This window comes from Cryptococcus neoformans, chromosome 12 (assembly GCF_000149385.1).
Source record: "Cryptococcus neoformans var. neoformans B-3501A chromosome 12, whole genome shotgun sequence".
NCBI classification, from domain to species: Eukaryota; Fungi; Basidiomycota; class Tremellomycetes; order Tremellales; family Cryptococcaceae; genus Cryptococcus; species Cryptococcus deneoformans.
The window spans coordinates 691,991-705,723 of NC_009188.1; the positions used below are offsets into that span (position 1 = coordinate 691,991).

Consider the following 13,733-nt stretch of genomic DNA (forward strand, 5'->3'; position numbering starts at 1 on the left):
AGGATGGAACGGAATGGAAGAAAGAGCGACGGATGGATGCAAAACTGAAGGAAAAGCGCCTGGAACTGAAGGAAAGGTCTGTCGCGCCAGGGAGCAGGCTTAAGGGGCGGTGTTTCACGCGCCTGATGATGACGAAAGCGGGTATGTGGGCTGCAAAAACAAGGGTCTGCCGTCTCATGCAGCGAATATATGCGGCGGGAGGCGCTGCTGTGGCGGATGCTGCTGCTGTAGAAAATAGGCCGCCACCGCGAGTATGCAAAGACGGTCGCAGTAACAGCACACACCGCTGCATAGAGCAACCTGCCGTGTCCCCACCGGGCGCCAACTGCTCCCGCTGTTAGGCCTCCCTCGCTCCGCTAAATATTAGGGAGCAGCAATTTCCGCCCTGACCAAAAAGTCCGGCCCTCCTCTGACTAGATCACGTGACCGCCCGGCCACAAAACAAACAAACATCGACGCGGTCATTCGCCCGCCCAACGGCCGGCCAACAGCAACTGAAAGATAGAGCAAGAAGCCCACCATGACCAACAGTAAATAGGAAATGGTATAGTAACACCATACACAGTGCATCATAGTCATGGATAATCGACAAATCAGTGACAGTAGTCATCGTCCTCTTTTGCTACCACCCCCAGAGCTCAGTATACGACAAGTCTAACAACGAACAACAGTCCAAGTATCGTCCATCAATAATCCGGCGTTTCGCAGTCTCATCCATATATGTTTACCGCATTATCTCACCGCTCAAAATAGCTTGACCTTCTCCACGGAAAGCTAATCTTGCTCAACAGCTTGGAACCCCTCGCCTCGTGTCTTTTGCGCCTAAGTGACCAGATTGGGAAGTCTTCCGACTCATCGTCTTCGTCAAACACGTTAACGTCTTCTATGTGGACAACGCGCTGCGAACCTGAATGTCCTAGGGCAATGTAGTTGGACGAGGGCCGGCTTGGGGACGCTGCGTGCAATGGTGTCGCGGCGGGTTCTTGATTGCCGAGTGGGGCCTCGTTCCTCCTTGGTTCGAGCTGTCGTTCAGGCTGGTGGAAGCTAGGGAAGATGGTCTGAGTATCACCATGGCTAGAGGATAGTCCCGGCACATTACTGGGCTCTGCCGTTCGTCGTCTCCAGGAGTCTATCCTCTTTTCATTCGCTTCTGCAATAGGCGGCGGCCACTGGGCGAACCCCGGATTCATTGATCTCGTCCGTCTAGGTGGAATCAACTGGTCTGCCAGGTAATCGGCTTGATACTTGGTAGATGGGAACATTGTAGAAAAGGGACGGATGAGTCGGTTGACGGGTCGATCCTCACGACGGTCTTTGAGAGGACTGAATGTGGGTGGTTTGGCAGCTTGTCGAAGTACAGCTTCACTTTCCACTTTTCCGACTTTGATTTCCTCTAGGATCGTCTGCAACTCGGTCCGCAACTCTTTCAATGCCGGGATATCGTCCTTAGCGCACATCCTGATAAAGTGCTGCTGCTGGTACTCTACTGAAACGCACGACGATATCAGTGCAACCTCTATTTGAGAGTATCACATACTTACAGCCATCAATCCTTTTCTTCAACTTTTCGATATCTCGGTGCCTACGATACCTTTCGCGCACGAGAATCATGCACCTCTCTTGCCATATCCCTTCATCTTCTCCAAGGCCGACAAACCGACTGCATGTACTTGGACTCATAGGGTCATTCTCGATGCTAAGAGTCGACCGATCATTGAGTTGCAGGTGTGGCTGAGACTTGGTCAACCTAAGCTGTGGTGGAATGCTAATGGCCAATCTGGGTCCTTGCTGTTGACATGGTCTAAGATGGGCAGAGGCCATTATGATGGCGTAATGTCTGTCGAGTTTGGCAAGTTTTGCTTAGCAGTTAGAGTTGCAGGCCTTTGGGAGCGAATCTATAAAAGGGGGTACAAGGTATGGACGAGAAGAAGAAGTGTGTGAAATTTATCACAGCTTGCGACGACTATTTGAAGAAGAGCCTAAGGACGTTACGCAAAACACCGATAACTCACACAAAATCGTGGCATTCCTTTGACTAGTTGCACGCAAGTAATGGCGAGTGGCTAGTGCCATTCTGTAAATCAACAATGCGTTACCATTTAAAGTAGTCAAAAGTTAATTATTTATCGAACCAGAGAGTGCTGGCTCAGCTCTCAGGATGCGTTTACATCTGTTGAGGAACAAGAATTTCTGTTAAACGACGAAGGACATCCACACATATGCAGTAAACATGCAGAGCTTTTGAAAACCAAAATTCATATCAATGCAATGTCGTAATCAATTTCGGTCATCCAAACGAATTGCTTCTCCTATAAACATCATCAGCAAAGGATGTAGCATGTCATGTTATATCGATCAACTCACCGGAATCAATAATTTTATACTTTTGCCCTCTCCATACGACTTCAGAGCTTGTCATCGCCAAAATCCATATAGGCAATGCGAGACACTCTCTTGCTGCCCAAGCCATCAAGAACGTGACCTTGTTTTCTGGAGGTCCTATGCCCTTGATGTTCGTCTCAAGCGCCCGTTTGGTTGAGAGATCCACAGAGATCCAAGCTGCCATGTGTAGTAAGAATAAAGGAAGGATATTGCCTCCCAATAACCGAGAGATTGCCCAAGCACCATATAGTCCAGAGATGATTGACTCCGTCAATGGTTCAAGTAAAGTGGCCGCCAAGGTCATCTTCTTTCGGACTCGGATCCAGCGGATCCGACGGTTGACATATTCTCTCACAGAGAGCGACCCGATAAAGTCCAGGACAACATCCGAAGTCATTGAATGTTTGAGTTTGAGCTCGTGCCAAAGGGAGAGACCGATCATGTTGTCCTCTGCGAGGAAAGGACCGAATCCGGCGAGTCCGCTCGGTGGATCGGGGAGAGAGCGCAGAGATGGTGAGGGAGTCGTTAGGTGAGAGATGTTATCGCGTGAATACATGCAGGATTTCCCGACGACGCAAGAGTCGATGGATGTTGCGTTCTAATACACAAAAGTCAGATCGAGCTCAGACATGGGAGATATTCAGTCACTCACGATAGCAAGGTACATTTTCGCGTGCGTGGTGTTAAGGTAAGCTTGTTCAATCAGGCTTCCCCATGTCTTCTGATAGCAAACCGCTATGGGCACTTGATGTACTAGACCCACTTCCCCAGCTACCGGCGGCTTCCTTACATCGTCCGAGATCGACAGAAGAGGAGATGATTCTGGGTCGTAAGGTGATGCGGTACTGCTTGTATTGGAGAAGAAGGCTTCGACAGAGCGACCGAGGGTACCGGGGAGGACAGAACATGTCGAGTCAAGAATCCATAACATATCATATTTGGCTTCTTGGAAGGGAGTCATCAGGTTGTTGACTTTGGGATTCACCCCAACCTTGCGTGAATCTATGATATGGTTAGAATACTCATCGAGTGATCAAGAGAATATTCACCTATGATTACTTTGGCTTCCACCTCTGGATATTTCTCCATGACCATATTTACGACTGGAAGCGCCTCATCTTTTTCGTTTTGAACGGCAAATATCACTTCGAACTTGGGATACTCGAGTTTCATCACGCTTTCAAGAGTGTTGTATAAATTCTGATCGAGTCCACACAGAGGCCGTATGATGGTGACACCAGGAGCAGACGATACTGGCAGCTTGGAAAGACGTGAGGGAATATTTGGGTGAGCGTACCGTATGCGCCTGAATGATAAATTAGACGAGTACAATTCCGCAACAGAAACTTACGCGGTTCGCCAGCCAAGCAGACATATAGACCATACAACCGTCCATAACACTAAAAAGACGATGCCCGCAAGCAAGGACAATGTGCCGGCTATGAGCGACGTAAGTGGGATGTTTTCATTCAGTATCCTGATATACCCACAATCACTCATTATTGCCTACTGGCGCACCCTTTAGGTTTACGCCGCCTATAGATGGTGAATTTATGAAGGGAATGAGTATTGCGGAACAATGGGCAGATGTGCTTACGGTAGTTTTGGCAAGTGATTTCCTATTTGGCGAAAACAAATAATCCGTCGGAAGCGGATAATGAAGGATGATGTCGGCGATAATCAAATGCTGAATCTTCAAATAATTAAGTTATATGCCGAGGACTAATTATAACCACGCACTTGGACTCGCCCCTCGCCCCATCGCGGAATTAGCCTGGTTGATAGGAGGGATTTTTCATCGCGTGCTCTCATCGATCGCTCCCGTAAATCAGATAGCCGCCTTTTTAGCTTATTGGTCCCGGCCTTCCATTTTCTATGTCCCTTTCATTCTCCATTGAAGGTCGATTGCGCTGCTGACCCTATCAAGATCTGCATATTTGAACGGTCCTGTTGAGCATGCAGCCATGATTGTGTGACTGTTACACTCCCGTGACAGTCACGAACGACGTTATGCAGGGATTGCAATCTCCTCCGGCATTTGGGACCGGACTAGCGACCGACGGACTCTCATGCACCCCACCTTGTTGTCCCGGTCCAACCAAACCAACCGACTCCACTTCAAACGTCCGCGATTTACCTTCCGACTCTTGCAAATTGACAAAAACATCCTTCGGCTTGCCTCTTCCGTCCTTCTCCAAAGCTTGGTCAGCCTTCACATCAACTCGGTCCGACAGTTCAGTCTCCTCCGTCCACGAGTAAGCGGCATCTTTACTTTGAGAGGAATGAGTAAGCCTGAGCAGAAGGAAAGAGAAGAATGGTATGAAGAGACGTTCGTAGTTCCATAGCTCATCAGAAAATCAATACTACTGTTGTTCTCCTTTATCACTGCCTTGCCTCCGAGCATTCCTTCCTTTTAAAGTAGCCGCTGCAGTCAGCCATCATCAGTCCAGCTTTTGCTCCTTCAGGCCCTAGCCATTCCTTCCTCTAAGTCCAGCTTCTGTTTCGTTAGCCTGGCCATTTCTCCATCCGGCTCTGCTACACGGGATGCCTTTGCTTTCTTTTGAGTTTCTACATCATCCGAGATGAGCGGCGGGCAGCTACGCTGACGGACATGACGCCCGTGACATATACGCATCAGTCCTACTGCTGTCTTAATTAGCTTACAATGCTAAATAAAAAAACAAAATGGCAACAGTAAATCGTTCGAATGCACGCATGAGACCACCTAGATATTAGTTAGTTTCATCATGCTGCGCGCCGACTATAATTTATCCATAGTGATCATGATCCAAGTGCTTGGAAGACCACCGATATTGTCAGAGAGAATTTCGAAAAATAGAGCAGCGGCACTTGAGGAGTTACTGGGTCTCCGTCAGTTATCCGAGCTGATAAGACTAAACATGTAGTATTTGCATGGTATATGCGATTTTCGCCCTACAACAAATGCGCTTTAGACAGCAGTTGTGCACGCTTCATCTATGTATCACCTTCAAGAGGAATCTTATTCTGGATCATCTTGCAAGCAATCTCAAACAAGTAGTCCAAGCACTCTGCTTGAGTCTTGGCTTGCTCCCAGGTGTTACCTATGGGTCACATCAGTCATCAAGGCAGACTGAATATCTGTCAATGCAACTTACCCCAGACATAGACACCATGCCGTCTGACCAAAATGGCCGGTGCGTCTGGGTACCTGGCCATTGCCTGATAGATCTCCGTCAATGTGATTCAATCATTCAACGCATGATGTTCACTCACAGCAGCCATGCCCTCGGTCAGATCTTCTTCAAACGCCGTGTTGTCAATTATAGGTACTTCGAGGGTTTCGAAGAACTTCAATGTCTTTCCAACACCGCCCAAACGGACACCCTTAATCATCTCTTGGTGAGAAATTCGGAAGCTAGGAGCATCGCGAGGAAGAAGGAGGGTCAGAAGTACTGTAGAAAGTCAGCATATAAGGCATTGTTACTACAGTTGGGGGGAACTTACCGGCATGCTGAGAATGAGTATGGATACAGGCACCAGCCTCTCGCATGGTGAAGGCGTTCCAAAAGAGCGGGGTGCATTGAGACTCGTTGAGACCTTTTTTGCTCGGTATTCTGATGAAGTCTCGTTTTGATCCAGGCTTAGGTACGGAAGACTGGGCAAAAGGGAGAACGAAGATGTGCTCGGGCTTGATTCGTTCTTTCTGGACTCCAGAAGGGGCGAGGTACACAACATCGCTAACATCATGAGTGAGCTTCAGCAGCTTTTACATGTGAATGAAATCGGCTCACTCCTTGCGGATACTGATGCCTGTCTAACGCGTCAGCTAAGCCGGCCTGTTACTTCAGTTTAAAGCTCTCACCTCCACCTGTGCCAGTAACCCATCCAAGCTCTACATATATGTTAGTCATGAAATTCCTTCAGCTTCTTATTGCAGAAACTGGCGCACTGTAGAACTCTCGGCATAAGTCACAGATCAAGTTGGCGGGCTGTTCTTCGTCAGCCTTTTTGGCATCACTACTGAAACGAGGAGGGTCACCCACATGCTCCGGGTCATGGCTGTGGACAAGGGCCTCGGCCTCTTCGGGGGTATAGGTCTTGGCCATTTTTGTGCAAAGTGGACGATGAACTTGAGGGAACGAGGAAAAAGAAGATGTCTAAAAAAACTTTGTGGTTATGTCCGTAGCCAGGTGGAGGTGGTTCATAACTCGTGTTAGTCGTTCCTCGTCGGTCGTTTCCGTCCGACGACGAACGTTGTGATGCTTGGCCATCATATCGAATCAAATTCTGTTAAATCGACCTTCATTACCCATTCAACCATCGTAATCGACACGCATTCAATCCGGTAATCCCAATGTATCATCTTGTAAAAGGTCTTCATGACTATCTAACAAGAAAAGATGAATACTCAGTAGTCATCATTGGCCTGGACAATGTACGTCCTGACTTTCTCAGGACAGCCTTGGTATGCTGACGGGGATGGACTATCAACAGGCAGGAAAAACAGTAAGCATTACTTGTAGTTAATGAGATAGGCAGTCTTATAACGAGTTTTAGACGTTGCTTGAGAGGATCAAGACGATGTATAATCCTACGCCGGGTATGGCGCCAGACAAGATTGGTCCGACCATTGGGCAAAACAGTAAGTGTGGGCATGTTTTAGGTACATGACTCATAGACCCAGTTGGAAAGATCTCCCTCCCCTCAACAACGCTTCTTTTCTATGATCTAGGAGGACAGCGAGATATCAGAACCATCTGGGAGAAGTATTACGACGAATGTCATGCAGTTGTCTTCGTGCTGGATGCGACAGACCAAGCGAGACTGTCAGAGACTTGGGAGGTGTTTGGTAAGCTTTTGAAATGCGAAATATTGACTATGGGCTAAGACTTTTGCAGATGAGGTTCTGAATTCCCCTAGATTACTGAACCTGCCTCTGCTTTTACTTGCCAACAAGCAAGATAGTCCGTCATGTTTATCTGTGGCTGAGATCCGAGAATCATTTGATGCCTGGCAGAGAGCGAGGACGAACCGTAACCAAGATGGCAACAAAGATGATCTCAAGGAGCCCGGGAAAGGGAAGGCGCCTCTGAAAGAAGCCGATGAGCCGCGCGAGACGGATGCTTCTCGGACAGAAGGCCAGGGTTGGGACGATGGAGGGGCAAAGGAGGAGAGAATGGCAAGTCTTGATGTCATGGGCGTTTCCGCTCTAGAAGGGTGCGAGATTTCCAGTCGTTTGAGATGTATTACTCCGCTCATCATTTTTTGACGCCAAAATAGCACCGGTGTGAGCGATGCCATCAATTGGCTGTACATTCGCGTTCAAAATGCGCGCAAGATGTGAGTGCATCCAGGAAAGGCCTTAATAACGGCTATGTAGTGAGCCTCGAGAATGAGAGGGTGAATACATTTTCATGTTTTTGTACTACTACCACAGCCTTCATATAGTGGCACCTACTGTACTACCTCGAAAGCCTACACATAGTAACTCAGCATTTAACGGGACCACGTTCTTCAACGTCTAACGTAGGAACGGACAGGTGTAAATAGAAAGCATCCTGTCGGATTATATGATATAAATCACTTCCCACCATCACAGGAGATTCGCATCGTCATTAGCGAATCTGGTCAGTGCCTCAACCAGCAATCTGCGTTATACTTGTCTAAATTTGGGCCCACTTCCTGAGTATCCATTGGAAACATCTAACTCGGGTCTACTTGAGTCCCCATTGGAAACATCTAAATTTGACTCCAATTCTGACAGCTGCTCATCCTCCACGCTTACTGACTTCACTATCACAAACTCTCAGGTCACTTACCGAATCAATGACATCCAATTACGCACGACTAGACTTTGCGTATATCATTGTCACGCTAGTCATTGTCAAATTGGGAAGACTTGGAACGATTGCTCTGTAGGGAACTGTCTGTTTGCTGCTTACCTCATGTGACATCGCCTGATAACAATCAATTAACGGTAAATGCCCTTTAGCTTGGTCCTCCAGGCACCGCTATTGCTTTCTAGGACCCCGTCAATATGGAAACCAAGCATGTTTTTCTTGTCACTCGCACGGACTGCAGAGACACCGACATCAATGTCGGCTTGTTGCTGCATTGATAAAGACCATTACCTATGCGCCACTCCCGCCCATGGCGCTGCGAAGCCTCGTGCTTTTGGAAGCCGACCAGGAACGGCTGTATGCCTTCCTTATCGAGCCTGTGCCCCATTCATCTTGGTGTGTGAATAATGTGCATAATCATTAGGTCTTCGCTGTTCTTCGCAACCTTTATGCGTTCATCAGTGCACTTCTCGGCACACTCGAGGATCGTAGTTGGCGATGTGTAATCGGATCATGGGGTTTAGCTGGTCAATCAACAAACTCATATTTCCACGTTCCGTGGCTTCCGGCGCCACTTGCCAGCCTTCTTATTATCTGGGTTCATTATCTGTGTTGCGATGAACGTGCAGCGGTACTCAGTCTCCATGATTGGCCAGCGTACGGTTTTCAAGGTATTGGATCTGACAAACGTCGTTGTTGATGATGATGCAACGTGCTTTCGTATGTTCAGTACATTGTCAACAAAGAGCATGCACAAAGCAACAGCACGGTAAGAAAATGTATTGCGAATGGCAGCAATTTACTCTTGGGCGATACTTTATTATCAAAGATCCAAGAATATCAGTAGATGGCCGACATAAGACTGGCTAACTGATTTCATCTCATCCGTGAAAGAGTATCAGTAGATGATTGAATGACAGAATATGATTGGCTACTGATGAGTAAGTTCATCTCTTTACGTACGGCCTTTACGTACTATACGTACTGTCAAGAACGCGTGTTATCTGTCGGCTTTTGTCTCCCCCTCCCCGGAGCATTCCCATACTAATAAAGTGTGGACCCACAAAGGCTTCTAGCGCCACCACTAGCCGGCCGCATGGGTCTTTATTAGTGTGCATTCTTGCGCGTCATATGCGGCACGTTGCTTTGGGCTTTCCCGGTGTTCGGATATAGCTCAAAGCACATCGGAAAAGTGCCGTCAGGAACCGAAAACCACCGACGCCAGGGACTGTCGATCTTCTTTTTTTCATGGGGTTAGCCTTGGATCCTTTTGGCTAGCCGGCGGCTGCTGGTGGCTGACGCAGGTGACGATCGGTGGGACCATTTGTAACGCGCTGGAGGGGCCGGCTGTCAGATCAATTGAACTCTCTTCTCAGTGTTCCGAGCCACGCAGAGCCCGCGATACGAAGATACCGATACTTTTATGCAACGGCCACAATTTACAATTTATAGTTTTCACATGTAGCAAGCCATCGTATAGGCTGCAGACGGCATCAATCAATTAACACATAAAAGGAACATATACATACTACCAACAGGACTCGCTCTATTCCATTGCCCATTCCATCGCAAACGTCTTGCTAGTCCCGTCTGGCGAGGTCTCTTGACGACACCCCACCCCCCGTCTAGTCCGGCAAGGATCAGAGATGCCCCGGTATCCTCTCATCAACGCGATCGGAAGCATAGTCATCTCTGCCATCACTCTCACCTCAGCGTTGTACCTTTTGGTGTTACTGCATCGACAAGGAAAGGGCAAGCTTCGTGTGAGATTGCTGGTAGGAATGGTCGTCAGCGACCTTCTTTTGGGGTGAGTGAACGCGCTAGGCAGCGACATTTTCCGCCCTTTATTTCATCATGAAATGGATAAGCTGACAGTTTTGTGTCACCAGCGTCGTTATATTACCACCGGATGCCATGTATCTGGCCGGCAGAAAGCTGGTTACAGGATCAGCAGGTTGTGTGAGCTTTTTTTTTTATACTGCACGGGACGCGCGGGTGCTGATGCGCTTTTCGACTCTTGTAGAATGCACAAGGTTTTATCCTTATCGCGATTCTCTTCACTCAGCACCTGTGGACATTGGCTATAGTCATTTCCACGTTCCTTCTTTTAGTGAGTTGTTTCGTTAAAAGCTGCCGTTTTTGTAGGGCGTTGTATCGAAAGACTAACGACGAAAAACGCGCTATAGCGGCATCCACTTTCGCGTGTCACATTTCTGCTAGAACGGTATTCTTGGGTCATCACGCCAGTTATCTGGGGCGTTTCCATATTACATGCTGGCCGTAAGTGATGCCCACGTATCCGACTTCAAAATGCGGAACAACCGCTTAATTCATGCTTTTTTCTAGTATGGTACCACTACATAGGGTACACGAACACGGGAAACTTGTGTTATTACGGGACGCGCTCAGCAAGGGTCGGTTTGGACCGCGATATATGTCAATTCATCCCACGAGCTTTTGTTTTCCTCGTCACCATCATTCTCTATTCACGTCTTTTCACCTTTCTTCGCCGCCCAGATACTATCCAACTTTCCTTTCATTCTACTCCCAAAACGTCAATCATCGACGTTCGGTCGGCTCAACCTGCTCGTCTGCCTATTGCAAAATTGAGCAAGAAGTTGGGCATCACGCTTTCCGCCGCCTGCCCCCAAAGCCCCAAAAAAGAAGTGAATCCTGAAGCACCATGGGAAGCTATGGAGTTTATCCAAGTTGGGAACGTGGATCTTTTAGCACCCGACGCGACTGTGACATGTGTCAATGACTGTGCTGCTGCAAGGCCCCCACCAGCATCTCACTTTAGAGCATTAGCCTTGGAGTCGGGCTCTTCTTCCACCAACACATTGTCAGCTATCGCGCCACCTTGCAAAACGGAAGATGCGTCGGGTACTGTTCAATTATCATACGATGGCAGTGCTCTCATCTCATCATCTCCCAAGATAGGCTCGTCAGGCGTTGACGTTGGCGTTGGCGTTGAAGCATCGCAGACGTCAATGACAATAGCTTCCGCCGGCTGTACAACGGGTTTTCCTGCATTAGTGGAATCAGAAAAAAAGGTGGTGGGCGTTAAAGAAGAAGGCGAAGAGCCGCCGGAGGAGCAGAGGCAGACTTTGAAGGAGTTTTTCGCAGAGCATCAGATGTCGGCAGCTGAACTTGGGGCTGTTGGTAAAAATGGTGGTGGCTGTCAGCAGAGATCGGCGACGAGTTATTTCAATCGGCAGGCAAGTCTGTTAATGTTGTATTTCCCCTTTGCTGTGAGTTTTTTTTTTGGTTTTTTGGATTTTTGGATTTTTTTTTTTTTTCGCGTTCCGTTGCGTATCCCTGGGGGCGTGACTCGTAAAGTATTGATGGAAGGGCCTGATGCTGATATATGTGGTGGGTTTCCGCAGTATATGGCTGTATTTTCTGTCTCTCTAGTAAGATTGGTATACGACATGGCGTATTCTGGTAGCAGCAACCCGGTACTTGGCATAATATCCCACTGGATGGTGTTGTCGGCCGGCGTAATCGATGGATTAGTCTATGTAAGTCTTTTTTTATTTAATTTAATTTTTTATTGGACAGCCAAATTAAAACTGATGATGTACCTAGGGCATTGCAGAGTTTATGGTTAAAAGAAAAGTTAGAAGAAAGATGCCTGAGCATTTGTAACATCAGAGAAAGAAAAAACCGGCGCGTTCTTTTCTCGCGACGCGAAATGACTCACAATAGATAAAATACATCATAACATACCATCCCAAGGGAGTGATGGTCTTATTTCTTGCATGTAACATTTTCTTGTAAATATTCTTGATTAGCGATAAATGTCAAGAAATGCATTGTTCTTATCATTCAAGCTAGCGTTTGGCGCATATGGTTGATGATGTCTAAACAAAAATGGCTTGAATTTAAAAGTCACGAGTTGCAAAAGTTCTGATGGATATATGAAATACATGGTAAACAAGCCCCTCCAAAAAGTACCTAGAACTCGTCGTACCGGAAACCCTTGCGCATTCTAGAGACGTTAGCATTCGAAATAAGTTATGATTGGGGATGGGGGGTTGAATTATTACATACTTGTATTCTGCGGATCGTCTCGTTAGTTGGGATGCTAGAGTGAAATATGTAAAGGGGAAAATTGACGACTTACTGTAAGGTACACCGGCCCGTAACCGCTCCTCTGCACTTTTGGGTCGTGCACCGCCCACCCAGCCAGGTTGCTCGAGCGCCGCTTGTTTGAGACCCCCAAGTTCCTCCAGATGCCCGGCTTTCACGATCCGTTGCGGAGCAGCTCCGGGGTCGACTCTTTTCGGTACACGGACAGGAGGAGGGTCGACTTCATCTCCCGGTTTGAAATCGTTTTCGTCTCCGTCTCCATCTCCGCGGCTTTGTGGATTTTCATTTTCATCCAAAGGTCCTTGCCCGGGAGCGTGTTCGTGGTGGTCGAGCGGATCGGCCGCGACGTGGTCCTTGGTCAAGTCGGCGGTGGGCGGGAGACCTTCAAACCTTCGTTCACGAGCATCTTCTTCATCTTCAATCTCCGCATGGTCTGTAGATTTTACAGTGTGTGGTTAGTATATGTATATATATAGGATGGGTGTTTTAGAAGCATGAGGGAAAGGGGATTTACGCTGAAAATGTTCGATATCTACAAGTTGTCAGTGTTGAGCTCGGACCGGGGGATAACATGGAGGTGAGAGCGCACGGACCTTCTGGATGGGTATATGACTCGTCTGTTTGAGTCTCGGGCGTGGAATGGTACAGCTATAGTGGTGGTGAGTAAGAAATGTGGTAATGAGAAAGAACAGATAGGATGAGCAAGCGATGGCCTACTTCTTCATGGTGGAGGAAACTACAATCAGGACATCAACGAACCGCCACGATAGCGAGGAAAAACTTACTATTCTGATTCTTCATCGTAATGATCTGCAGCGCCAAAGTCAGCCGGTTACGAGACGCTGCGCAAATGCTGATACTTGCGACCTAAATCCTTATACCCCTCAAAGCTCGGAAGCCCCTCGGTGCCGCCAGCGAGAAACTCTTCTAGAGAAATCCTCCCTGCCGCACTGTCAGTCCTCCTTTTCCTAGCCCCGCTGTATGCAGAACACGCACCATCTTGGTTTTTATCCAGCGCCTCGAGCACTTTGCTAACGATATTCTGTGCTCTCGCGTCCACCTGTGCTCCCTTGCGCATCTTGTCCTTGAGGGAGTGGTGGTGCAGTCCGTAGACGGCCTGGATTTCGAGCTCGTCCCAGTAGCCGTTCATGTCGAGGTCATGGAGCTTGAAGAAGGATTCGAGGTCAAAGGAATCTATGTGGTGTTCTGTGTGCATCTGTGGGTGGGCGTGAGCGGTGAGCGGGTGAGCGGGGACGTACATGGCGTTCGGCGTAGGAGAGGGCGTTGTCTGCCTGGTCTGAGAGGTCGAAGGAGTGGTCCCCGTGGGCGAGTGCCCCGAGGGCGGCGAAGAGGACGGCGAGGGGGGGCAGGCGGGCCATGGCGGACGGATGATGGGAGTGGAGAAGCCTGCAGGTGGAGAAGGACTAAACTTGGCCG

The 13,733-nt window shown here is 48.3% G+C and overlaps 6 protein-coding genes across 7 annotated transcripts; 2 read left to right on the top strand and 4 right to left on the bottom strand.

The window, feature by feature from the left end:
* Positions 1-737: 737 nt before the first annotated feature.
* CNBL2280 (hypothetical protein) lies at positions 738-1,821 on the bottom strand (the record flags this gene model as incomplete). Its single annotated transcript, XM_767267.1, has 2 exons — positions 738-1,486; positions 1,542-1,821. 2 exons carry the CDS (start codon positions 1,819-1,821, stop codon positions 738-740), a joined length of 1,029 nt encoding a protein of 342 aa, XP_772360.1.
* Positions 1,822-2,277: 456 nt separating this feature from the next.
* On the bottom strand, positions 2,278-3,882 carry CNBL2290 (hypothetical protein; the record flags this gene model as incomplete). The annotated part of the gene is made up of 6 exons (XM_767268.1): positions 2,278-2,309; positions 2,365-2,980; positions 3,035-3,384; positions 3,432-3,688; positions 3,734-3,821; positions 3,873-3,882. The coding sequence occupies 6 exons, from the start codon at positions 3,880-3,882 to the stop codon at positions 2,278-2,280; spliced, it is 1,353 nt and encodes a 450-aa protein (XP_772361.1).
* A 1,476-nt stretch (positions 3,883-5,358) lies between these two features.
* Positions 5,359-6,470, bottom strand: CNBL2300 (hypothetical protein; the record flags this gene model as incomplete). The annotated part of the gene is made up of 7 exons (XM_767269.1): positions 5,359-5,465; positions 5,520-5,583; positions 5,638-5,816; positions 5,869-6,101; positions 6,156-6,174; positions 6,227-6,256; positions 6,314-6,470. The coding sequence occupies 7 exons, from the start codon at positions 6,468-6,470 to the stop codon at positions 5,359-5,361; spliced, it is 789 nt and encodes a 262-aa protein (XP_772362.1).
* Positions 6,471-6,718: 248 nt separating this feature from the next.
* On the top strand, positions 6,719-7,708 carry CNBL2310 (hypothetical protein; the record flags this gene model as incomplete). The annotated part of the gene is made up of 6 exons (XM_767270.1): positions 6,719-6,799; positions 6,859-6,870; positions 6,922-7,006; positions 7,049-7,213; positions 7,263-7,581; positions 7,645-7,708. 6 exons carry the CDS (start codon positions 6,719-6,721, stop codon positions 7,706-7,708), a joined length of 726 nt encoding a protein of 241 aa, XP_772363.1.
* A 2,142-nt stretch (positions 7,709-9,850) lies between these two features.
* Positions 9,851-11,852, top strand: CNBL2320 (hypothetical protein; the record flags this gene model as incomplete). Of its 2 annotated transcripts, XM_767271.1 has the most annotated exons (7): positions 9,851-10,011; positions 10,094-10,163; positions 10,228-10,314; positions 10,391-10,484; positions 10,551-11,455; positions 11,591-11,725; positions 11,793-11,852. In XM_767271.1, the coding sequence occupies 7 exons, from the start codon at positions 9,851-9,853 to the stop codon at positions 11,850-11,852; spliced, it is 1,512 nt and encodes a 503-aa protein (XP_772364.1). The 2 variants fall into 2 exon arrangements, with proteins under 2 accessions (XP_772364.1, XP_772365.1); XM_767272.1 differs by having other exon boundaries at positions 10,551-11,725.
* A 309-nt stretch (positions 11,853-12,161) lies between these two features.
* On the bottom strand, positions 12,162-13,675 carry CNBL2330 (hypothetical protein; the record flags this gene model as incomplete). The annotated part of the gene is made up of 10 exons (XM_767273.1): positions 12,162-12,195; positions 12,258-12,264; positions 12,331-12,729; positions 12,811-12,828; positions 12,890-12,944; positions 13,014-13,032; positions 13,082-13,106; positions 13,161-13,238; positions 13,293-13,512; positions 13,556-13,675. 10 exons carry the CDS (start codon positions 13,673-13,675, stop codon positions 12,162-12,164), a joined length of 975 nt encoding a protein of 324 aa, XP_772366.1.
* Between the last annotated feature and the right edge of the window lie 58 nt (positions 13,676-13,733).